We start from the raw sequence: 27,696 nt of genomic DNA on the forward strand, positions 1-27,696 counted from the left end.
AGGGGAAGGTGCTAATTTTGTAGTCACTTGAGCGGCATGGAGACCTAGTAGGTTTTTTACATTAGGTAAAACTGATAAAAAAATAATAAGAGCGTTTTTTATTTTAGCGGTGGGTTCAAAAACTGCAGCCATTTTAAAGGTTTGAAAAAGAAAATATATCCAGAAAATTGGTTATTTAGGTTAATTATAAATATATTTTAGACAACAAGGACTAAATCATTTAGTTTAGTGCAAAATAAAATATCTGCGAAGCTTAGTTAGGAAAATATGAAGCTTTATTTTTTATATTTTAAAATGTCCCTACAGGCTTACCTAACCATTGAATCGTCAGTGCTTTATATGGAAGCTTCTTCGGGGTATTCTAAACATCTATCAACGGTCTATCTTAATCTGACAGATCCGATGACATTTCAATATATATTAAAAAAATTAACCCACCATGTGAGAAATCAGATTTCTATACCATAATAACTAGACATATCTCGGAAGCCTGTACAAGCTTAATCTGACACGCTCGAGCTTATCCCGAAATCCCCTCTTCCTCTCCCCAACTATAGTGAAAATGTACGAATCTCGCGACTTTGTTGTGTGTTAAAAGAATTCCGTGAGACGTCGCTGGCAACAGCTAGTTCGTTTCTACAATGCGGAACTACAATGAGTAGTCTGAAATATAAGTGCGACTCAAACAGTTCACAAAGTAGCGGAAAGATAGCGGCCAAAGAGACGCTCGACACAAAGAGTGTGGTGCTCGACCAAGCACTTTCTTCACAACGATCCTTTGACTACCGTGACGACACCTTGAATGCTGTTTTCGCCATTTTTAAATATGCATTACCCGATATGGTTTTGTTAAATGGATTTCATACTTATTTTCCATACATTCTAATAATATTTCATATTTTGTTTATTTTACTTCAATTTTAAGTTAAAGTAAAAAAAAAAAATTTGAAGTAAGTAAATGTAAGTTGTTTAAAAATAAAATAACAATTGCTTCTTTGAACTAATAGGACAAAAACTACATAATATACCTACGTAAGTAGTTCTATATTATAATTTAGGTCAAGTTTACTGAAGTTTTTGACTGGAGTTTATCCATTCTTTAACGTTGTTGATTAGTCAACTTTTTGACGTTAGCCTATTAAAATCACTACTGAATATTCTATTCTGTCAACCTGAACTCCGAAATCGGACATTAGCACACATACTTAGCTAACAACATAACATCATTCGTATATTATTTCCCGATATCCAAAGACTTTCAACAAACAAACAACCCTAAAATCAGTTTTATAAAGCTGAGCGTAGATGGGATTCAGGCCATCCGTAAATATGTCGGTAGGTTTATCCCAGTCATCAATTCCGGGAAGGACAGGTACCGAAGGGAGCGCGTGGGGATTATGAAATGTTTATTGATACAAAACTAGGATAAATAAGAGATATTTAATATGGTAGAGTCGAATATATATTGCGGTTTGTGAATATGGTTTTTGATTTGATTGAAAGCTTTAATTTTATGGTAAATATTATATCGTTTAAACTCAACATTTACGGTTGATAAAAATAGTCAATGCTAATCCATGCTCTATCCTTATTATTGAAAAAGTTGTGTCTGTCTGATATCCACTATTTATTATTAGGTACTAGCTATTTGAACCGAGCTTTGCTCGGTATTCGATAAAACACGAATAATATGACATTTTCTAAAAATGATTCCTAGCTAGATCGATTTATCGCCCCCGAAACCCCCTATTATATACTAAATTTCATGAGTCAAGTGAAATCGTTGGAGCCGATTCCGAGATTCCAATAATTATATATATATATATATATATATATATATATATATATATATATATATATATATATATATATATATATATATATATATATATAATAATAATAATAATAATAATAATAATAATAATAAAGCCTTTTATTCAGATCCTTATATATATATATATATATATATATATATATATATATATATATATATATATATATATATATATATATATATATATATATATATATATATATATATATATATTTATTTATTTATATATATATATATATATATATATATAAGATGGTATAAAATATAACTGTACTTTACTGAGGAGGTACTTGGGAGTCTTGAAAATTAACATACAAAAAGAAATAGCATATTATGTCACGTGACCGCGGCATGCTGTATGTACGGTTAAAGACTTTATTTCTCAAAAAGTAGTCTCATTAATTCGAAACTTTGTAACATAAGTATTAAGATTTAAGAGCCAATGACAATGCAAGAATTTGTTAAATTTTTTTAGAAAAATAAGTAAATAAAAAAAGGTATTTTTTTAGTTTTTTACTAAAATTATTAAAATATATTAATACTTACCTCATACTATGTTAAAATTCGCTGAATCGGGTAAAATTAGTACCTAGACCTAGACTCAGTTAACTACGTACATTGTATCGACTTAAATAATTTCACAAAGACTCATCGTTTAATTTTCGGTAAAACTGTTTTATTTCCAGTTGATTAATACGAGCACGATAACTGATAACGAGTGAACCCAGCGAGGCCGTAGTTCGCCAATCAACATACATTTTATTAAAAGCTTTCAACTGCATGTAGTGCAATTCGCATTCAGTTTTTTTTTTTACATTATTTAAAATTCAGTTTTTAAATATTATTTCATATCTGAAACAGCTAATTTTAATTTTAAATAGGGAATATTACGTAAAAAGCAAAGGGCGCCGCTAGCACACGGTACAATAAACAATGCGACCAAAATCCGTCATGTTGCACACGGTGAAATGACGATTTGATGATTGATGATTTTAGACATGGGAGAGCCATTATTCATATTCATATTTCTTTATTTGCTTCAAAAGTTGTACATTTTGATGTTACAGTTATGATAGTCTTTTCATGATCACACTTTTCACTAATAATAATATAGCATGCAAATTTTATAGGCACTTATTCCAAATAAGTACACGGCACTTCGGCACGAATGGGAACCTGAGAAATACCACGTTCTCACAGAAAACCGGTGTGAAACAGCGCTTGCGCTGTGTTTCGCCGAGTGAGTGAGTTTACCGGAGGCCCAATACCCTACCCTATTCCCTTCCCTTCCCATCCCCACCCTCCCCTATTACCCTATTCCCTCTTAAAAGGCCGGCAACGCACCTGCAGCTCTTCTGATGCTGCGAGTGTCCATGGGCGACGGAAGTTGCTTTCCATCAGGTGAAACGTTTGCTCGTTTGCCCCCTTATTTCATAAAAAATATGATAAAAACAACTTTACGTCAACTTCAGACCTCAAATGTCAAAATGGCAAGCGGCAAGCCCATATTATGTAGGTTTGCATATTATTTTAAAACAGCAAATATTTACGTAAATACAAAGAGAATATAATCGGCCAAGTGCAAGTCGGACTCGCGCACGAAGGGATCCGTACCATTTCAGAGCAAAAAAAGGACAAAAATTGTGTTTGTTGCAGGGAACAGAATAACCGGAAAATATAGGTAGAGATTTAGCGGTATGACGTCATACCTTTAAATTACGGTAACCTTTAAATAACGGTACTGATATATATCGGTATTGCAAAATTACGGAATCGTTATTTTTTTAGATATCTAAATCTGTAAAATAAAGGTTTTCTTTCCACCCGGCTACGCCTCCCGCCGAAATATCACGTCAGGGCTCGCAATAATAATTATTGTAATATTCATCCCGTCCATTTACAGTTCAACACACACCACGTGGCACGCGCACGTACGCGTACTATACTCAAATTTTTTGAGTTGCATTTATACTTTCTTAAAGGTTACAGTCAAGCAGGATGTTAATTTTAAAACAATACCTAATAATATAGTGTTGCCACTCCATTCAAGTGCAGGAAGAGTTTGAAATGAATATTAATTGTACCCTCGATTGTACAATATTTTGATATGATAGTTGGGAATTGGCAACGCCGCACTGGTGCGTAGGTACGTCGTCACCTAGCATTATTTCGGTACCGAAATAATTTCGGTTGGGGTAGCAATAAAATAAAGAGATAGATAGAGTTTGACATAAGCCTCATAATTATTACGTTTTTTTATTTTTTTCTATTTTTATGAAATAAGGGGGCAAACGAGCAAACGGGTCACCTGATGGAAAGCAACTTCCGTCGCCCATGGACACTCGCAGCATCAGTAGAGCAGCAGGTGCGTTGCCGGCCTTTTAAGAGGGAATAGGGTAATAGGGGAGGGTTGGGACGGGAAGGGAAGGGAATAGGGGAGGATAGGGAAGGGAATTGGGCCTCCGGTAAACACACTCGGCGAAACACAGCGTAAGCGCTGTTTTACGCCGGTTTTCTGTGAGAACGTGGTATTTCTCCGGTCGAGCCGGCCCATTCGTGCCGAAGCATGGCTCTCCCACGTACAGTACATACTTAAACCCAAATAAAATACTTAAACCTAGATCTCAAAATCTGTAAGGTCTAGAAAACTGATTTTTTGACACAAGGAACTTCAGTTCATGAATATTAAATGCTCAAGACGAAAACACGATTAAGTACTGAAAAAGTGCTCGATAGTTTATTTTTTACAAAAAACCTTGTTTTAGACACATTTTTGCTTGGATCTTCGAAGTTTGCTGTCTTTTATTTAATATTTTTTAATATCTAAAAAGGCATTGATAAAACCTAAAGTTGCTCAAAACACTTTTTTCATAATCATTATAGTTCGTCTTATACTCGTATTCAAGTAAAACTAAATTGGCGATGATTCCGCGCCGTCCTTTTTCACCTGGCATATGAAAGACGGGCGTGAGTGTGAAGAGAGAAGGACGATGTTTGATTTTTTGAGTCAGGAGCGCTCTTAAATGAATATTCGTCTCTGATGGCAGTTAATGTTGCAAAAGTCCTAAATGCAACGGTAGGTAGAGACTAGAGACTTATTGCTAAAGTTCATAATTTAAGACTTTACCTGCCAACTTACTTTACATGCTATACAATCATTACTCACTATTAAACATAAATGATGTTTTAACAACATACTCGTAGTAGCTTCTTATCGGATATTTACCTAGCTTGTTAGCTTGTTACTGCTTTTAAAATCACTAGCTACCAAATTAGCTTATTCTATTTGGTTCGTCATGCAAATTTTGTGAAATCATATTATAATTTAGTTGAACAAAGCGCTAAATAGTATTGGTATGTTATTTGAATCATTTGCATAAAATTATTACATTCCATTATGTATTTATTCATAAGCTAAATATATATTTTTATATATTCTGAATATATATATTTTTAGGTAGCTGCCCCGCGCAGCTTCGTCCGCGTGATATATAATCACCCCTTATTTTTGTTAATAAAATAAATTAGCCTATGTTCTTCCAGTTACAGAATTCTATTTACTAAAGAAAACCATATCAAAATTCATTATGTAGTTCACCATAGACGCCCTAATAATTTTCTTGATAATGTCATTATAATTTACAGAATGTTGAGTAATATTCGCGTACTTTATTGTCAATATCTTAGGTAGTCATTGTAAGTATAGTGTCAATCAAGCACTAGATGATTCTCCCTCCTAATATAAAACTTTTTATTTCCGCGAATAAATTTCGGGAGAGCCATGCTTCGGCACGAATGGGCCGGCTCGACCGGAGAAATACCACGTTCTCACAGAAAACCGGCGTGAAACAGCGCTTGCGCTGTGTTTCGCCGAGTGAGTGAGCTTACCGGAGGCCCAATCCCCTATTCCCTACCCTACCCTATTCCCTTCCCTTCCCTTCCCATCCCTACCCTTCCCTATTCCCTCTTAAAAGGCCGGCAACGCACCTGCAGCTCTTCTGATGCTGCGAGTGTCCATGGGCGACGGAAGTTGCTTTCCATCAGGTGACCCGTTTGCTCGTTTGCCCCCTTATCTCATAAAAAAAAAAATTCAAGATTAAAATTAGGCAAATCGGTTCAGCCGTTCTCGAGTTTTAGCGAGACTAACAAAATCTATTTATACTTAGATGAATTATAATTCATTTTTATTGATATAGATTTGGAAATATAGCTTGTATTGGGGGAATTGCGAATTAGGGATAAAGTTTTAAAACAGCTCGTATTGGATTGGCTCACGTAACATATTTCCAAAAGAACTTTTGTACATCTTATATCGCAGTTTAGTTTTAAAACTATTTTGCACTATTCTTGTATCGCTTTATATGTTCCAGCTATCTCTAGAGTGAGCTAGAAACTGCAGGAAATATTAAAATGGCTATAGATTTTCAGGATTATATGTGTAATACAATAGTAGGTTTAGTTTTTCACATTTTTTTTATTACCAATGTACTTAAGTAGTTCAATAATATTAAAATCAATTTGTTCCTTATGCACCTTCCCTGTATTTTAACGAATATTTGAAAACTAAAATTGGCTACATCGGTGCAGCCGTTCTCAAGTTTTAGTGAGATTAACAAAATCCAAAACTTCTTTTTATTTATATAGTTGGACCAGTTGCCACATTTTTTTTATGAAATAAGGGGACAAACGAGCAAACGGGTCACCTGATGGAAAGCAACTTCCGTCGCCCATGGACACTCGCAGCATCAGAAGAGCTGCAGGTGCGTTGACGGCCTTTTAAGAGGGAATAGGGTAATAGGAGAGGGTAGGGATGGGAAGGAAAGGGAATAGGGGAGGGTAGGGAAGGGAATAGGGTAGGGGATTGGGCCTCCGGTAAACTCACGCACTCGGCGAAACACAGCGAAAACGCTGTTTCACGCCGGTTTTCTGTGAGAACGTGGTATTTCTCCGGTCGAGCCGGCCCATTCGTGCCGAAGCATGGCTCACCCACATAAAAAAAGATAATGAAAAAGGTAAAAAACTCAAAGCAGATATGTTACTACCGCGCGCGTTGTGAAGATTTAAATACGGCCCAATTGGGCCGTCTGTTGTTTAGTCTGCATCGAGCGCAGTCACGAAGGTGCTGCGTCTTGTCTTACCTAAATAAATTGAAAATGACGTCGTGCGTGTATCGAAAATGTACCAATTATGACTCGAAAGTAAACAAAACACATGGAATCTCTTACCACATGTCTTGATTGCAATAAATACCTCGATTATTTACATTTTCAATTATTTTTTCGAACAATCTTAAAAAAAAACGAATTTTCGTCATAGCTCAGACGAAGAAAGAGACGATTCGACGTTTAAAAATAGAACTGTCTCTTTTATGTAAATGGTTTTTCGTATCTTTTGTTTCACTTATCTGTCAAATTTGTCAATGTTTGCAATTTTGAATTTGAAAATTGTTCGGAAGTGATTTAAGCCGGAAAATAGTATGGACGTAACATATCTGTATAAGTAAAATATCATTGGTAACAAACCTATCTTCATGTTAAAAATTAGGGTTGTTGAGGAAGTGATTATGAGGAAGAGGAGGAGGAAGAGGAATTTTCACGCGCATATTTAGAGGATGCGGATGAGGAAGAGGATATTTTTTGAGGAAGAGGATGCGGATGAGGAAGCGGAAGAGGAAGCGGATGAGGAAGAGGATGATAGGAAATTATAAATACTAGCGGACCCAACCCAAAAGCCTTTATTCTGTCTGTACATAACTAGGTACATACATTACACAAAAATTAAGAGGAGTCCACACCGCCGTTTTTCCATACAAACATTGTCCCCTGTTTCCTCCCTGGATAATGCCGGTAGAGTTATGATTTTTTTCCTGAATATCTATGGCCACTATTAGCATGTCCCTATGTTTTCTTTTTTTTTTCATAATTTTATTATTAAAAAAGATAAGAACGTCCAAAAATCCAAAAAAATGGCCAGATTTTCCTCTGTGTTCAAACAAACTTCAAACACCCAGAAAACAAAACTGGCTAGAATATACAAAAAAAAAAAAAACATAAAACATAGGAACACAGCATAAGCCTTGCTTTAATTCATAATGAAAAAATTACTTAAATCGGTTAAGTTTTGGAGAAGGAATCAGCGAACAACGAATCGAAGATTTTCTGTTCTTTTCTCTCGCCCCTGGTGTATCCTCAAATTAAAAGGGCATTTTCCAGTGGACCAAACTATGAATCTAAACCATTCTCAAAACACAAAATTAAGAATCATCAAAATCGGTCCAGCAATTAAAGAGGAGTTCAGTAACATACACAACACACGCACACAAAAAAAAAGATGAGTGAATTCTCTGGCTCTGGCGTGTGCGTTGCCATGATTGGATACGCGACGCGCATGCGCAGTGAAATTCCTCATAAATTCCTCTAAAATTTTGAGGAAGCGATAGCGGAAGAGGATTTTTTTATTTTTATTTATGAGGATGCGGTAACGGTTGAGGAACCCAAAATATTGCGGAACTTCCTCATTATGAGGAAGCGGAAGAGGAATCCTCAGCAACCCTATTAAAAATGGCGCGGTGTGTAGCTGTCAAAGTGACAGCTCGCCGCCTATTTTCGGCGCGACCGGTCGACGACTTACCCACTGACCTTTTAACATCACCTATCCGCCTATTCTATATTATGTAATCATTTATCACTTTCAGACGATTGTGATTTTCACCTTCAGATCTTTGGTTTGTTTATTATAATATTTTGTTCTCTATAATTTACTAAGTATCTACTAAAATCTACTTAATAGATGTAACACCTTTTTTATTACATTACAAACACCGTCATAAAATAAGGTTCATAATTATTACTTTACCAGACATGATATTGTGCTTTAAGTTTTTCGTCCTTAAAAAAGCATTATGTTGCAATGTAAACTGGCCCTAATAGATTGCAAACGGCAAAATTCAAATTTGGAATGTGCGGCGTGCGCAGTTTTTAGGGTTCCGTACCCAAAGGGTAAAAACGGGACCCTATTACTGAGACTTCGTCGTCTCTCCGTCTGCCTGTCCGTCTGTCTGTCTGTCTGCAGGTTGTACTCAAGAACGGTAATAGCTAGAGGGTTGAAATTTTTACAGATTATGTACTTATATCTGTTGCCGCTATAACAACAAATACTAAACACAAAATAAAATTAATATATAAGAGGGGCTCCCTTACAACAAACGTGAATTTTTTAGCCTTTTTTGCTCTATATCAATAATGGCAACAGGTAGGTATGTACTTGAATTTTTGTTAAAATCCTGCGTTATATGATTAGTTTAATATTTAATAATAATATTAAATTTAAAATAAAAAAAATAAGGGGAGCTTCCATACAAAAAACACAATTTTTGGCCTAATTTTATAATAATATTAAAATAAAATAAAAATTAAGGGGAGCTCCCATACAAAAAACACAATTTTTGGCCTAATTTTGCTCTGTAATGGTACATAACCCTTCGTGCGCGAGTGCGACTCGCACTTGGCCGATTATTTTTATTTCGTACCTCGACTGCCAGGCTCATTACAATCGATATGAGTTATGATTCATAATGAGGTCTACCACATCGGCCTTGGCGCATGGGGAAGCTGGCCAACAGTCGAAGGCCACAACCTCCACCTTAACGACTTGGATTAACTGCCGATTTTAAACGAAATATTATAAAACTTTAACCAATGCACGCCAAGAGCTAAATCGAATCTAAAGTTCAGGCTGGTACCAGGTTGTCTGCTGCTACCGCACTGGGCCTAGAGACAAGTGTCAAGCGATTATCGTACAGTTCGACAAGGCTTTCAATGAACGCGGGTGACATTGACGGGAGCGCTGCTGGTAAAGGAGAGCTGTCAAACTCATGTCAAAAATGACGTTTTTGTATGATAGAAGCGTTTAGTTCCTGTTCTCGCCACGTTCATAAAAAGCCTTGTCGAACTGTAAACGCCACCAAAATGTATGAGATTAGACATTGGTATTCGCTAGCGAAGCGATGACTTATGTCAAATCGCATACATTTTGTTGGCGTTTACGATAATAGCTTGCCACTTGTCTAGTAGGGCTGGTGTATTTCCGCCCGATTTAAGCACAAATACACATGATTAACCTGATACTAAATACCTTCAGAAACAGAAAAACACTGTGCAGTATATTCACGGAGGCGTAAACCTATCCCTATCTAGAGTTACATTTATATACAGTTACATCTAAGTACTTAATATTATATGCATAAAAGAGTAAGTTCATTTTTCGTAGAGGTGAGGTGCTACGTACTAGTATGCACGCTACTACGAATGTTGTCAACACGCGTCGAGCAAGAGTGTTTAAGGTGACGCCGCGTTAAAGTAAAAAACCGTGTTGGATATGTTTTAGATTGCTTGTTTTCTATGAGACGCCGGTCCAGCCTCTCATAGATGCAATGGAACAGCAAAAAATGGAAAGGACGTATGCGACAAAATGGTTTTTGTCGCGTAATTTTAAAACCATAAATACATTTCATATAACCTATGGGCAAATTAAAGTGTATGCTTGAACCAATCTATGTACAAATTTTAGATGCTTAAATCACTCTCCTCTGTTGGCAAAATAAGAATCCCTTTTTTTACAGAGGTCTTTTTGATTGATTATTGTGTTATAAAAGTTGACCAATCGGGTTATGCTATGGGTAATTCAAAGATAAAGACATGATGAATACTGACAATGAACTTCAATTTCTTGGCTTTAGTCATTGCCGAGAAAAATCGACATCGATACAGCCAAATTATCAAGGCGTGGCCTTAAGATCGCAAGTTTAGTGTAACTATAACGCGATCTATTTCCCTTATTGATGCGAATAAATATTCGGTAATTAATGTAGGCTGTAGACTGTATATTATTATGTTTATAAATAAATACCTACTTTTACGTAGCAAATTAAGTCAAACATATTTTTGCATAGCCAAATAGCGTGAAAAGCTTCGTTAATAAAGAAATTATACCGCTGAAATATCGTAATAAAGCCGACACGTTAAATGTGTAGATCGGAATCGACTTGAAGCTCAACGGCGCAAGAACCTGTCGTTAAAAAACAGTTAGGCTAATGTTTCGTTCGGTTCAACCGCTTGTTACTGGTCGGTTTCGCCTCAATTATAACTGAATATTGCGTTATTGGGACCCAATTCTGGGACGTGGGAGAGCCATGCTTCGGCACGAATGGGCCGGCTCGACCGGAGAAATACCACGTTCTCACAGAAGACCGGCGTGAAACAGCGCTTGCGCTGTTTTTCCTCGAGTGAGTGAGTTTACCGGAGGCCCAATCCCCTACCCTATTCCCTTCCCTACCCTCCCCTTACCATCCCTACCCTCCCCTATTACCCTATTCCCTCTTAAAAGGCCGGCAACGCACCTGCTCGCTCAGCTCTTCTGATGCTGCGAGTGTCTATGGGCGACGGAAGTTGCTTTCCATCAGGTGACCCGTTTGCTCGTTTGCCCCCTTATTTAATAAAAATAAAAACTCTAATTCCGAATCTGTGGTTCGATTCGTGCGCGCATGATGTCGTGCGTCTGCCAGTTTAACTAGCGGGATTTACAGAAGTTTTTACATCATGTATAGTCCGTCAAGTAAGTGAAGAAATTAAAAAGTGGCAACATCGTAGTGTCATCAAAGGGATGACACTACGATGTTGCCACTCTTTAATTTCTTCACTTTCTTGACAGACTATAATGGGTACGATATCGCTTGTCGCCGCGATAAAATTAATACACGGTTGAGAGATTCAGATATTTCATAGCGATTATAGTTTATACTAGGTAATAAATCTTTTAGCAACACAAATATGAAAAAGAAAGGTTTAGGCTTAACCTTAGGTTAAGAAAAGGACAGTAAAATTTTGTGTTTAAATTTTATGCCAGTCTAGATGTAATTTTAGGTGCAATTCCAGATATAAGTAGTTTACTGAAAATAAAGTAAATTGTAAATTGAACAAGCGATCTTATGCCAAAGACGTAAGGGAATTCCCGATTTAGCGTGTCGCAAAATATTTAAAGAAAATTATAATAAAACAAAGTTTCGAGATACAAGAATTGGGTCCTTGCTTAATGTGTTCTCAATTTGCCTATTTGAGTACCATCATTTGGGCGAATAATATTTAAATACTTTTTGTAGTTTATTTTAAGCATTTTACGTTAGACAGTTATACGAGTACATTTTTTTTTGGGGCGTATTGTATAACTTACTAATTGTTGCCCTTATTGATATAATATTATGTTGTAAAATATAAAAAATAAATACTTAAATGTATTTAATAATTTTATAGTCATTTAAAGTTAACTAGCTATTTGACCGAGCTTTGCTCGGTATTCGATGAAAATGACATTTCCTAAAAATGATTTCTATCTAGATCGATTTATCGCCCCCAAAACCTATATGTAGATACTAAACTAAATTTCTATATAATAATAAATACTAAATTTCATGAAAATTGGAGTTGGGTTGGAGCCGATTCCGAGATTCCAATTATATATATATACAAGAATTGCTCGTTTAAAGATATAAGATTTAAAGATATAGGATTTATAGGTCTACCAGAATCTGATGGCAAAAAGTGAGAAAATAAATTGACTCTAGAATTACTTGCCGGGGTAATTGGAATAAAACATTTTCATCCTATTTAGGGTTCCGTAGCCAAATGACAAAAAACGGAACCCTTATAGATTCGTCATGTCTGTCTATCTGTCTGTCCGTCCGTACGTCACAGCCACTTTTCTCCGAAACTATAAGAGCTATACTATTGAAACTTGGTAAGTAGATGTATTCTGTAAACCGTATTAAGATTTTGAGACAAAAATGGAAAAATTATTAAAAAATTTAGGGGTCCGCATAAGTACAACTGAAACAAAAAAAAATATTCTAACCTATGCGTGTGGGGTATCTAAGGATAGGTCTTCAAAAATAATATTGAGGTTTCTATTATCATTTTCTTCTAATCTGAATATTTTGCGAGAGAGACTCTTTCAAAACGGTAAAATGTGTGTCCCCCCACCTCTAACTTCTAAAGTAGGGACATAAGTCTAAAAAATATATTATATGATGTACATTACTGTAAAGTGTAAACACTACTAACGAAAATTTATTTGAACGAGATTTAGCAAGTAGTTTTTTTTTTATGCGTCATAAATGGTAAACCTTAAATTAACTTTCATTAAATCAACTGAAATAATTATAAAAGTAGGTAAATCAAAAACCTTTTAACTTCATAAAAAGAAACCTTATTGCTGCAGCGGAACCCTTTATGGGCAAGTCCAACTCGCACTTGGCCTGTTTTACTTTACCTGTTTTTATTTTTCTTATTAGCGGCTGATTCTGTGTGTTAAACGTGCAAATATAAAAATTTATCCAATGATCAATAATATTTTTTGAAAATCAGCTGTCAAAAATTGCCACCATATCCTTGTAGACCTATATTTATTAGCATTACGTAATAACTTTGCACGAGGTTTTTTCGATTTGTGCTTACATTAAAATCTAAGAAACAAATGTCGGAACTCGGAATGAAGTTTTAAATTTTAAAATCAATTACATCGCGAACGAGAAAGCTCGGCTTAATAACGTCGTGGGCCGCACGCGAGCGCGCGTGTCTGCTCACGATGAAATTTCGACCTACCCTCATTATGTGGATAGCTTGTAAAATGCAATTTAAAAGTTTAGCCGTGCATTTAAAGTCGGTAGATTACGCGGGGTTTTGCGGGGTTTTTATGGTATAAACTAAGCAACTAAGCTCTTTTTACATGCATTTCAGACAAGAGACGACAGCCTAAGCTATGAATTGACAAAAATATTTACACCATAGTTGTTTAAGTACATTGTACTTTCAGGGAAGTTGATTCATAGTCAGATGTCATACGTGTTATGCCAAACCCAGCGTGCTTATGATTTTCTTAATTTTTAATCAAAAATTAATTATAATATTGTTATAACTTACAGACCTAAAAGGCTTTATAGACCGGGAGATGGTGACACAAATTACTTGATCATTTTGTACCAGTATGGCGGTTCTTCAAGGGTCAAATTACGTAAAGGCAAAAAGGAAAATGATAAACTCAAACGCGTGGGCGTTAATTGAACGAGTTGGATAAATAAAGAGTGTCGAACGATTTGTTCCACAAAGAAAAAAGAAGACGAGAACGAAACGAAGAAGAGCCGCATTACGCTACCGCCTACTTCTTTTTTTCGACTATTTGAAAATACAAGCATTTTTGTGGAACAAATCGTTCGACACTCGTTATTTATCCGACGCGTTCGTTTAACGCCCACGCGTTTGGGCCGCCGGTGCGAGCGCTATGACCACCATTTTCCTTTTTGCCTTTACGTAATTAGACCCCTGAAGAACCACCATACTGGTACAAATGACCAAGAATTTTGTGTCACCATCTCCCGGTCTATTATGAACGTGGGCGGGGGGCGCTGCCGGTAAAGGAGAAAGCTGTCAAAAACATGTAAAAAAATGTTATTGTATGATGGCGGCATTAGTTCCTTTTTTGCCACGTTCATATTTAAAAGCCTTGTCGGTCTGTACAAGTAAACGAGTGTAACAGTTGATAACAAAAATTCGTCTTAAAATCGAAAAGTCGAAATAACTGCGGACCGCCGGCTTTTCTTCTGAAGCCGGCATCGCGTTTAACCGAACTATTTCCAGTAAAATTAGCTCGTTCGGAAATTGCCCGGCCTATCTGATTATGTTCCAAATTCAAAATAGCGGTTCCACACTAAAGCATCATAATATTTAACCAAATATAGGTCATATTCTGTAACCTTGTCAGTATATTATATATTATATTCTCTAGCTTTGAATAAAGATAGAGCATTCTAAATCTGAGAACATATTATAGAATCCTTGGTTTATATATTAACTAGCTGTTGCCCGCGACTTCGTCCGCGTGGACTTCAGTTTATAGCGCGCGATGTCAACAAAATTGGTGTCAAAAGCTTTTATAAAAAAACCCTGGTACCCCTTAAATCAATACAGCTGTGCAGTGTGCACACAATAAGTATTTCATTTTTTTATATTAAACTTTATATTTTATGCCAAATTTTAAAGCTTATTTAGCCCTCCAATTACACAACTTTACCCATAAACTATTTATCATTGATAGATTTCAGGTTACGTCACTGCACAGATAAAGTACTGAGTTATTTAATACCGTAGAACAGATATAACAATCGACACTTAAATGTAAGATCATACCACGTCTTATAGGAAGACTTTTGAGCAAGCGTCAGTGCGATGTAGAAGACGCACGGCGCCATCTATTATGAATTGTTGGAACTAACTTAATTTGAACAAATTTACGCATTTTCACCCCCTTACAACCCTTTTTTCCAGTAAAAAAGTAGCCTATGTCCTTTCTCAGGCTTTAGACTATCTGTATACAAAATTTCATTACAATCGGTTCGGTAGTTTTGGCGTTTGGCGTGAAAGCGAGACTGACAGACAGACAGACAGACATACAGAGATACTTTTGGCGTTTGGCGTGAAAGCGAGACTGACAGACAGACAGACAGACAGAGATACTTTCGCATTTATAATATTAGTATAGATTATGTGCACACTGCACAGCTGTTTTTGGGTATTTTGATTAATCAAGGGCCGCGCTACACCGGAATGGCAGCGGCGAGGCGAGCACTTTCAGCGCTGCCATTCCGATGTAGCGCGGCCCTAAGAGGGGTACCACTTACCAGGGTTTTAAAAAGTTTTTAAATTTGACACAAATTTTGTTGACACCGCGCGCTATAAACTAAAGTCCACGCGGACGAAGTCGCGGGCAACAGCTAGTGTTACAATAAAGTAAAAAATAAAACGCCATCTGTTGAATCGTATTAGAACTAAAATGTTCATTCCATCGATATATTTCTGGATTTTTTATAATATTATACATAAAATATGTTTAAGATTTTTGAAATTTTATTTTAATACACATCCAAGACCCAGGAACATTGAAAATTTTTTGTTCCGCCTGCGGGACTCGAACCCAGGACCCCCGGGATGAGCGCTGGCCACGCGCAATGCGAATTCATTTTCATCGATATTTTCATGGAAATAAGATATTTTCCCACATCAAAATGTAGCCTATGTCCTTTCTCAGACTCTAGAATAACTGTATACAAAATTTCATTGCAATCGGTTCAGTAGTTTTGGCGTGAAAGCAAGACAGACAGACAGACAGACAGACAGACAGAGATACTTTCGCATTTATAATATTAGTATGGATATCGTTTATTTTGCCGTGATGTCCTAACTCCTACACAAACCTCGCTTGAACAAAGGCACTATTTAAAAATAATAAATCGGTCAGGTGCGAGTTAGACTCGCGTACGAAGGGTTCGGTACAATTATAGAGCAATAATAGGGAAAATATTGTGTTTTTTGTAGGAGAGCCCTCCCATTTTTTTTATTCATTTATTTCCTCCATCCAGTCAAACCGAAGCAATAATTTCGCAAGATAGTCTTTTTTCTTTTATTTATTTATTTAAGTACTTAATACAATTACAACTTGTGTCTAACTCTGTACCATAAACCTGCAAGGTTCGTGTGGTTCTTAAATCTTATGCCGCGGCCGCATATGCGTAGTGCTTTGCGCTGAAACCGATACTATTGGACTATCTGCGTGTATCGTCCAATAGTATCGTCTCATAGCACGAAGCTTCGGACGATAGACGCAGGTGCGGCCGGGCCGTAAGTATCACCATTAACCTTGAAGTACACGCGTTGTTTTGGGTAACGTTCCGTCACGCGTGGGGTCTAGAAGTACCCCAATATAAATATACATATAAATTCAGAATGCTTTAATAATTTTAAAAACCTGATTTATATTATGAGAAAAGATATTATTTTATTTATGAAAAGCATTAATAAATAATAAACTAACCATTATTTAGACAGTAAAGAATATTTTTATGAGCTAACCAATCTCGTGCATAGAATTTTTAGGGCACATGTTTCATGTACTAAAATTCAATAAAAATGTCTACTTTTGACTAACTTATTTTTTTTCTAATAAAATAGGACTTATAAATAAGTAATAACAATAAAAATTAACAATAAACATTACCGAAAAAAAATTGTCAATCCTTGAAAAGTACTACCCTAAACTAAAATTATTCCTCGAGTACTACCTCGCGTTGCATTGAAATTAGCCGAAAATGTGCGATCGTAACTTGCCAATTTAAAAAATTATCGTCAAAAAACAGCGCGTGGGGTCTGCGTAGACCCCGCCCGTGACGTTAAAAGGAGGGGAAGTAAGTTATCTTCATACAAAGGGCACCGCGCGCGGCTTGTATGTGTGCGCCATAGTATCAATTGCGTCGCCACACGGCACAGTACAACAAAATCTCGGCGAGTTTTAGAGGCTGGTACCGCCGAGATTTTGTTGTGTGCCGTACGTGGCGACGCATTGATACTATGGCGCACACATACAAGCCGCGCGCGGTGCCTTTGTATGAAGATAACTTACTTTCCCTGCTTTTACTATGGTATCACCATAGAGAAAATATACCATGTATTACTATACCATCGGAATTTTACTGATAGATATAATAAGCTACCGTTACTTTAGAAAAGCTTAGATAAAAAGATTAAAAATCTTCCTTCTAGTACCTGAAGTGAAAAAGCTTTTAGCTGTAGTCGGTGTTCCTTCTTGATATTACCTTATGAAAGCCATCCATTAGTCTAGAATCCTAGGTTAGTGAATCTAAAATGCAATATGGCGGCGCGGTGGAGCGCTGAAGTTGGCTAAAGTATTTAATTAGTGAATCACGATTCACGACCTAATATCATCAATCATCATCAGTGATCAGCTGGCTTTAGTATCTATACTATAATATAATATTATAATTGGGAAGAGTTTGTTTGTTTGATTGTTTGTTTGCCTATTTATCGAGGAAGGCTATAGGCTATGTTTTATCGCGCTTAGACTAATAGGAGCGAAGAAATAGCGGAAAGTGTGGAAAAAACGGGGGAAATTATTTGAAAGGGCTTATTTGAACGTACTGGAGCATTTTTTATGTTATTTGGCACCCATGAAGTATAGACCACGTGAAAGGACATAGGTTTCTTTTTTTGCGGACACTCCTAAATTACGCGGGCGAAGCCGCGCGGAACATCTAGTTAGGTATAATTTGAATTTTTTGTCATGTTAATAATTGTTCAACGTAGGCTAATCACAATTTGTAATAAACAGATATTGATATAAACTACGACTTGTAGAATCAAATATTGCGATAAATAATTTTTGAGCCGAAAACTGGAGCCACTGAGCCACTTTTAAAGCAAAGCGAAGAGCCAACGACATCTTTGCTTTTTCACTCTTGGTTTTTGCGTTGATAACGAAAAGCTGCTCACAGTTGTTACGTAAAAACTTACTTCCATATAATATGTTTTTAATTGTCATCCTTCTACCAGAGTAGACAGAATGATACTTCTACCGTGTAGTTAACCCAATGATATAATAAAAAACTCAAAGCAGATATGTTACTACCGCGCGCGTTGTGAAGCTTCAAATACGACCCAATTGCGTCGTCTTTTATTTAGTCTGTCTCTTTTATGTAAATGGCATTTCGTATTTTTTGTTTCACTTATCTGTCAAATTTGTCAATGTTGTTCGGAAGAGATTTCCCCGGAGCCGGAAAATAGTATGAACATAACAGATCTGTATAAGTAAAGTTAACCTTTTTAAGGCCATACCCCGAGCAAACGACCTTGAACATAGTACATTTGCAGCGTTGCCGAGATCGCACCAAAATCCTTTTTTTTTACTTATCTTAGTTCAAAATTGACCTACAAAAATTCAAACGGGGAATATGTAGATTAAATTATCGATCTATTGGCGTGTTTTTCAAATAAAAGTAATTTGTAAATACTAGGGAGTACTGAAAGTATGCTTCAATTTTAATAATTTGGCATTACTTTGGAAGCTGATCATGAGTATAATAAACAAAAATTGGAAATTAATAACGGGGAAAAGAATGTTAATATAAGTACTGAAGATTATTGCTGTATTTTATTATAATTTTGTAGCTTTCAAATTATGAGTTATAAGGCTCTAAAAGATGGTAAATTACGGCATCTCCGTAGGGGGATCGCCTTAACAAACTTTCAAAAAGGAGGAGGTAGTTCAGCTAAATATATTTTTATTTATTTAATGTTTTTTTTTTTTAATTTTCAGGAATGTCCGGAGGGAGTGGTGCACGAGGAGTCGTTCAAGGACATTTACGCGAAATTCTTCCCACATGGTAGTAAGTACTTGTATTAGTCTTCCTTCCCTTTCTTCTACATCTTCTACTCTGCGATCTGTAAAGAAGTAAGTGTTCAACTATGATACTACATTAGCCGGCCCCTAGACGATCAATTGTATTGTCAATCGCGCTTCAATTTTATTGAACAGTTTTAAATTTGACATCAGATTGAAGGCGCGTGATGTTCAATATTAACCCTAGACGGTCAATAATGTTACGCGAAAAGTGATATTGCGCAATAAGATTGCTCGTCCAGGTGCCCGATTATTCGTTTCGTTGGTTTCGTTATCGAAGTTAGTTTAGAAGTCTTAGGGTTGATTCAGACCGCAACGCGACGCGTAGATGCATTTCTAAATTTATATGGATTTGACAGATTCGCAAGACGTCTCACGCAATTGAAATCTGTCAAATCCATACAAATTTATGCCGCGCCGCGCCTCGCCTCGCCTCGTCGCGTTGCGGTCTGAGTTGACCCTTAGGGCGTTCGCTGCGTTGAGCGTGTGCCCGGCGCGGCTGCCCGGCGTGGGCGCCCGCGCCATACGGACTGACCCGCCTGTTGAGGCGCTGCTCTATGGGATCACGGACGTAAAAAAAATACGGACGTAACCTTGTCTAATCACGAGTGAAGCATAGAACTATGGCCGCCCGTATAGGATGTGTGCGTGTCTTTGGCGCCGTCACTCAGTGTACAATGACAGCGGGTTGTAGTACCTAGTTGCGTGTGTGAGTGTCGGTCACGTGTACAATAAACGAAATTGTCGTACCTTGCATGCCTCACCTCTTTATAGTGTAATGCTACGTCCGTATTTTTTTACGTCCGTGTATGGGTGAATTAAAACAAGCACGCCTCGCGGATGGCCGCGCCGGGCGCACGCTTAACGCAACGAACGCCCTTAACGTGTCGTTAACTGTCATGGCGCTTGTGATGCTTCAAATCCCAATTCCCATACATTTTTGACATCTAACTTCGCAATCGAAATTAGGGCATGCAATTTAGACTTTCATCACTCTGGTAGGAACTACTTGAGTATAATATGGCGGAATTCTAAGTGGCTAATAGTAAAACCTTTTTCCTATTTTCCTTTCGACTTCGAACCTTAGCCTATCTCTTAAAATTAAGCGACATCAATATTCCTGTATGCATAGACTTATTTATATACTGTCCTACCTGTATGCAGTGTTATGTCCTTGTCCGTTACGTAATAAAATTGACGTCTTGACAGTTAAATTTAGGTACCTATATTACGTCAAACATATTTGACGTAATATAGGTATACAATGTTTTGTATGTAGGTATATTATGTAAAGTATATTACGTAATGTGGATGTCTTTAATAACAAGAGGGCCAGGTATAATATTCCATAAACTGTTATATCATTCATTACATAAAACATGTAATACTGTAATACAAAAATGTTTATGCTACGGGAGAGATAAATAAAAGATGAGAAACAATCACAAATTTATACAAGATGTAACAAAACAAAGTGATAATATACTTTTGGGTCTGTAATCTGTATGAGTCCCCTGTATGGAGTTCACTGTGAAAGTAGCAGCTGCCGCTTTGGGGCGCTTTCCCATAAAGATCCCAAAAAAATAGTCTTTAGCGCTGTTATTTTCACAGTGAACTATGTAAGAAACACTATGTTAGAGCCGGTCCACACGGCGCGTTGCATCGTCACAACGCAAATATTTTGAGGCACAGCCGGCCACACAGGCGCTGCGTCAACGCAGCGTTACAACGAGACGCTGGCCGAACGTTCTGTTGGCGCAGTGACGACGCACAGTTGCGGCAAGTTTTGTCAAAACATTGCAGCCTCCTATCAACGCACAAGCAACTGAGCGCTGCCGCTCCGACGTCGCAACGAGTACACCCCGTTCCGGTTCGTCTTGTCCGTCACGTGTGCGTTTCGTAGACGCAGCGCGCCGTGTCAACACTGGTTTTTTTAACCCCCGACAAAAAAGAGGGGTGTTATAAGTTTGACGTGTCTGTCTGTCTGTCTGTCTGTCTGTCTGTCTGTCTGTTTGTCTGTGTGTGTATCTGTCTGTGGCATAGTAGCATCCAAACGGGTGGACCGATTTTGATCTAGTTTTTTTTGTTTGAAAGCTGACATTATCGAGAGTGTTCTTAGCTATAGTTCATCATCATCAGAATGCTCAGTGCTGGACAATCAGGGTTTATCTGGTTTATGAAAGGCAACTTGTAGTCGTTTGATGGGTTTTGTATTTCATTCTAGTTCGTGACATTTGTGTATATACAATATACGTATACACATATTAATGAAAAGTTGACCATGCTGCAGCATCACCTGGTAATCAATAAAATATCCAACTCCTCGCCAACTTAGAGCAGAGGTTTCGTGTTTGGGCTCATTTTAATTGCCGCAACCAGTAAGAAGTAGATAGACAATAAATATTTACATGCTGCTGCTGCAGCATCACCTGGATTCTATAGGAACCGAGCTTCGTATGAACCCAAAGTGGAGGTATAATGTTTGGACTCATATTAACGGCCTCATTGAAAAGGATATTGATAGAGGGTAATCATGAGAATATGATTCTGTTGATAGGAATTATTCTGCACTATAACCAACACAAGTTTAATTAAATTAAGAAATTAAAAAAACCGCCGACAAACAACTTTAAAAAGTAATGAAATAATATTTACTGCCTTTAAGTTCAAATATTTCCCAACTTGTGTAAAGTAATATTTTAGCCCATAATTGTTGTCACGGTGTGTCGGGGGACCGCCAAGTAAACTACAACCTACAACCGCTAAGTCACTATTATTTCGATTCGGATTTCGGTTCGCTGTGACAGATCCTTGAACTATAATGATTAGTGAAATCAAAAATCTACATTAGCGCAAAATATTACTTTACACAAGTTGGGAAATATTTGAACTTAAAGGCAGTAAATATTATTTCATTACTTTTTAAAGTTGTTTGTCGGGGGTTTTTTAAATTTCTTAATTTAATTAAACTTGTGTTGGTTATAGTGCAGAATAATTCCTTTCAACAGAATCATATTATTCTCATGATTACCATCTATCAATTTCCTTTTCGATGAGGCCGTTAATATGAGCCTAAACATGAAACCTCCACTTTGGGTTCATACAAAGCTTGGTTCCTATAGAATCCAGGTGATGCCGCAGCAGCAGCATATAAATATTTACAGTCTATCTACTTCTTACTGGTTGTCGCAATTAAAATGTGCCCAAATACGAAACCTTTGCTCTAAGTTGGCGAGGAGTTGGATATCCTATTGATTACCAGGTGCTGCTGCAGCACCAGGTCAAATTTCATTAATATGTGTATACGTATATTGTATATTCACAAATGTCACGAACTAGTATGAAATACAAAACCCATCAAACGACTACAAGTTGCTAACGGCTTTTCATGAACCAGATAAACCTTGATTGCCCAGCACTGAGCAGGCTGATGATGATGAATTATAGCTAAGAACACTCTCGATCATGTCAGCTTTCAAACAAAAAAAACTAGATCAAAATCGCTCCACCCGTTTCGATGCTACGATGCCACGGACAGATACACACACAGACAAACAGACAGACAGACAGACAGACACGTCAAACTTATAACACCCCTCTTTTTTGTCGGGGGTTAAAAAGTATGAAATAAAATTAAATTAAGAAATTTAAAAAACCCCCGCCAAACAACTTTAAAAAGTAATAAAATAATATTTACTACTGTAGGATTGAGGCAAATATCCTAAAGAATATTTACCCCACCTAACTGTCGATCTGTCTGTCTGTACTTAAGTTCGGAACTAAGGTAGTCGGTCTGTATGTCTGATAATATTTATCCCCTACGGCTTACATATAACTATAAAATATACTCCGCTATCGGGATTCGAACCCGATATGTAAGCAATAATAAGGAGGATAGGTATATATTGCGTGAAGCGCTTAACACTAAATGAATATGAAAGATGAAAGGAAACAAGATGAAATACTTACAGAATGAAATTTATTATGAGGATGAATACACAGTAAAGATCAAGCACAGTGAAATGAGAAGTTAAGGAAATAGCACAGAAAAACAGTATGGAAAAGCACAAATGAAAATATGAAATGAAATAATGAGAAATGACAAAATGATCGAACTACGTAAGCTAAATGTCTAAGTACAAGGGACACAGGCGGTGCGTATGAGAGCCTACAGCGGAGTGGCGTGTGCGCTCGTCGTTTCTGGAAGCCCGGCGCGCTCGGCGACCGGTTGTAAGGGAGACGGACACGCGCCGCGCGGAAGCGATAAGCGTAGCGATTTTGTCGTACATATAACAAATATCGCTACAGTACTCCCCGGCTGAGTCCGTTGACTACGGACGATAGTAGTCTGGGAATCTAACCCTTCGACCGCTTCTGGTGCATTTTGGCTCCGGAGTCGTCGTGGTCATCGGTGTGGTGTCTTCAGCTGGAGATGACGTTTTCTCTGAAGGTGTTGACCCCTCCGATGTCACGTAGGCCGGTTTGAGGCGATCGATGGTCACGGTCTGCTCTTGTCCCTGAACTTCGATGACGTACGCCTTACTATCTCTTCTTATGACCTTGAAGGGACCAAGGTAAGCTGGTTGCAGAGTCTTGCGTTCCGGACCTTGGCGAAGATAGACGTAGGTAGCATCCTTCAAGTTCTTCGGTACGTAAAATGTACGGTTCCCGTGCCATGATGTTGCTTGAGGGCTCAATCTGCTGAGGTGGTTGCGTAAACGATTCCCAAATTCCGATAGGTCTTCCATGGTGCTGGGGTTGCTCGTTGAGAAGAATTCTCCCGGCAAGCGAAGAGGTTCTCCGTAAACCAGCTCTGCGCATGATGCACGCAGGTCTTCCTTCCAGGCGGTCCGAATGCCTAGAAGCACTATCGGCAAAGTTTCGACCCAGTTCGGCGTAGAGTGGCAAGATATCGCCGATTTTAATTGCCGATGAAGACGCTCGACGAGTCCGTTGGCAGCAGGGTGATACGCCGTCGTGGTGTGATGAGTAGCTCCTAGGAGATTTGCCAAATTCTTGAATAGGCTACTCTCGAACTGACGCCCTCTGTCAGTCGTGATTCTCTCGGGACATCCAAAACGGGAGACCCAGCCAGCTATGAATGCAGCTGCGCAGGATTCCGCGGTGATGTCACGTAGTGGGTAAGCCTCTGGCCAACGCGTGAACCTGTCGACAATTGTCAGACAGTATCTGAAGTCATTCTTCAGCGGCATGGAAATGATGTCCATGTGAATATGGCGAAAACGTGCTGTCGGTAAACTAAACTGCTTGAGAGGAGCAGAGGTGTGCCGTCCAACCTTATTAGATTGGCACTCATGGCATTCTTGACACCACTGCCGACAGTCCTTCTTGACCCCAGGCCAAACAAACCTCTCCGTGACGAGGCGGACACTCGCCTTGGTTCCTGGGTGGCTCAAGCAGTGCAAGGTCTTGAAGACATGACGTCGCTGCGATGGTGTGATGTAGGGCCGAGGAAGTGGAGTTGACATGTCGCAATAAACGACGACATCAGTGCCAGGCACGTTCATCTTCTCCAGACGAAGCGATGATCCAGACTGCAGCAAGGTTTGGAGTTCCGGGTCGCTTTCTTGATCTCTCGCCAACGACTTGTAGTCGAGAAGAGTCAGTCCCACCTCTTCTATCCGCGAGAGGGTGTCAGCCACGCAGTTCTCCGTTCCACCGATGAATCTGATGTCAGTGGAAAATTGGCTGATATAGTCGAGATACCGGAACTGGCGAGGAGAACAGATGTCACGGCGTGTAGTGAAAGCGAAGGTAAGTGGCTTGTGGTCCGTGTAAATTGTAAACGTCCTTGCTTCCACCATGTGCCTGAAATGCCGTATGGCCTGATATATCGCCAGGAGTTCGCGGTCATACGGGCTATACTTGGTCTGCACTGGGCTCAACTTCTTGGAGAAGAAAGCTATGGGTTGCCAGCCTTCCTCCGACTTCTGCTGCAGTACAGCTCCGATGGCTTTATCTGAAGCGTCGGTTTGAATAGCCAGCTCGAGCCTTGGGTCTGGATATGACAGGATGGCAGCCTCTGACAAACTCTTCTTGCAGAGTTCAAAAGCTTGCAGCTGATCAGCAGTGAAGTTGATGGGTTGCGAACCTTTGACCTTGGGGCCCGCTAGAAGAGCGTTTAGCGGTGTTTGAAAAGCTCCTGCTTTGGGGATAAAGCGACGGTAAAAATTTACCATCCCCAGGAATCGTCGAAGCTCCTTCACAGTTTTCGGCTGAGGGAAATCTTGAATAGCCTGCACCTTTGTCGCGTGTGGGCTAATGCCTTCTGCAGAAACTGTGTAGCCGAGAAAAGTAACTTTTGACTGCCCAAATACACATTTCGATGTGTTGATAAGGACAGCATAATCCTCGAGCCTCTGGAATAACTGCTTCAGATGCTGTTTGTGCTGCTCCTCAGTCTCGGAGAACACCAGGATATCGTCGATGAAACCGTAAGTAAAATCGAGATTCTGGAGAACTTCATCGATGAACCGTTGGAATGTTTGAGCCGCATTTCGGAGACCGAAGGTCATATACGGGAACTCAAACATTCCGAACGGCGTGGTGATGGCTGTCTTCGGGATATCCTCTTCACAGACGGGCAGCTGATTGAAAGCCTTTACCAGATCGATGGCGCTGAAGATGCGCTTCCCAGCCAGGTGGTAGGCAAAGTCTTGTATGTGCCTAACTGGGTAGCAATCTGGTATGGTGCGGGCATTCAGAGCCCGGTAGTCGCCGCATGGTCTCCATCCATCATCCTTCTTCTTGGCTAAGTGTAGCGGAGAAGACCATGAACTCTGTGAAGGTCGTGCTGTACCATTCTGCACCATCTCCTCAAACTGCTTCTTGGCGATAGCAAGTCGTTCAGGATCCAAACGACGAGGGTGGCTGGATACAGGTGGTCCCGGAGTAGTCCTGATGTGGTGGACGGTATTGTGCTTGATAACTCTGTCTTTACCAGCTGGACGAGTTATATTGGGGAACTCACGAAGCAACTGGTGGTAAGCAGAGTCGTCGTAAACGGTACGTACTGACGCAATGTTGTCGTTGCTAGGTTGATGAGGGGAGGACACAGAAAGAGATGTGAGTCCATCTACCAGTCTCTGGTTACGGCAGTCGACAAGCAAGTTGTAAAAACTTAAAAAGTCGACTCCGATAATAGCCCTAGTGACGTCAGCAATAGTGAACCGCCATTCGAATGCACGACGAAGTCCGAGATCGAGCTTGAGATTAATAAATCCATACGTCGAAATTACTGTGCCATTCGCAGCAAACAGCTCGTAGGTTGACTTGGTGTTAGCAGGCGCTCGAACAGCTGATCTTGGGAAGACACACAAGTCAGACCCGGTATCAATGAGGTACTGTACCTTGGACTTCCGATCAGTAATGAAGAGACGGCCTTGTTGTTGGTAGCAGCCGCTGACGGCCTCTAGTGACTGCATTTGGCGTTTCCCGAATTGAAAGTGCACGGGGATTTGCATTTTCTAGCTTTAGGGCCAAAAGAAAAATGGTACCAGCAATGGGGATGACCGTCGGGACGTTCTCGGGATCGTGAGCGATGGCGTGAGTGGCTGCGATGGCGATGCTGTGAACGAGAACGTGGCGAGAATCTGCTACTGTGCGTTAACCTCTCCAAGCGTTTTGTAAGAGCCTCAACCTTCAACTCCAGGGAGCTCGGCGAAGCGGCAGAAGCACTAGCGACCTGTGGTTGTACTATGTCGTTGACTCGGTCTGCCAGATCCGCTACCTCTTCTGAATCCTGTTTCCGCTGTGACGCAACAATAGCCTGAACGTGTGGTGGCAGCCTACTAGACCAAAGCGTGAGCAAAACATCGTTCGGAATATCAGGTCCCGCCAAACTTTTTAAATGCCGAAGAAATTGACTGGGCGTCCTATCACCTAACTCTTCGTGCTGGAGCAAACGCAAGATTTTTTTCTCGCGCGATTGAGAAATTCTTTTAATTAATTCACACTTCAGTTTCTCATATTTATTGCTGGACGGTGGATCTACAATAATATCCTTAACAATTCTGGCATGCTCTTGATCCAGCTGGCTTGTTATAAAATTAAATTTAGTAGCATCACTACTTACGCCAGATATCGTGAATTGCGATTCCACCTGCGCAAACCACACTTCAGGTTCTTCAGGCCAAAATGGTGGAATGCGTACGCCCACTCGATAAACTTCGCCCGAGTTAATGTGTCCGCAGGCCATTCTGTCGGCTGCGGTACCTTGTTCGCCCGCCATCTTGTCGCTTGCGCCCGCTTCGTCCTGCATGTCCTTGGGTATCGTCGGAAGGTCACCACTGTAGGATTGAGGCAAATATCCTAAAGAATATTTACCCCACCTAACTGTCGATCTGTCTGTCTGTACTTAAGTTCGGAACTAAGGTAGTCGGTCTGTATGTCTGATAATATTTATCCCCTACGGCTTACATATAACTATAAAATATACTCCGCTATCGGGATTCGAACCCGATATGTAAGCAATAATAAGGAGGATAGGTATATATTGCGTGAAGCGCTTAACACTAAATGAATATGAAAGATGAAAGGAAACAAGA

At 39.0% G+C, this 27,696-nt stretch overlaps 1 protein-coding gene across 1 annotated transcript in view; it reads left to right on the forward strand.

Moving 5' to 3' along the window:
• Positions 1-27,696, forward strand: part of LOC121740610 (Kv channel-interacting protein 1) — a 73,454-nt gene that overhangs the window by 37,863 nt on the left and 7,895 nt on the right. The window contains exon 3 of the mRNA XM_042133342.1: positions 19,046-19,115. Within this exon, the coding sequence (XP_041989276.1) occupies positions 19,046-19,115 (70 nt within the window). The remainder of the gene's footprint in view (positions 1-19,045; positions 19,116-27,696) is intronic.

Source organism: Aricia agestis, chromosome 3 (assembly GCF_905147365.1).
Source record: "Aricia agestis chromosome 3, ilAriAges1.1, whole genome shotgun sequence".
Classification (NCBI taxonomy): Eukaryota; Metazoa; Arthropoda; class Insecta; order Lepidoptera; family Lycaenidae; genus Aricia; species Aricia agestis.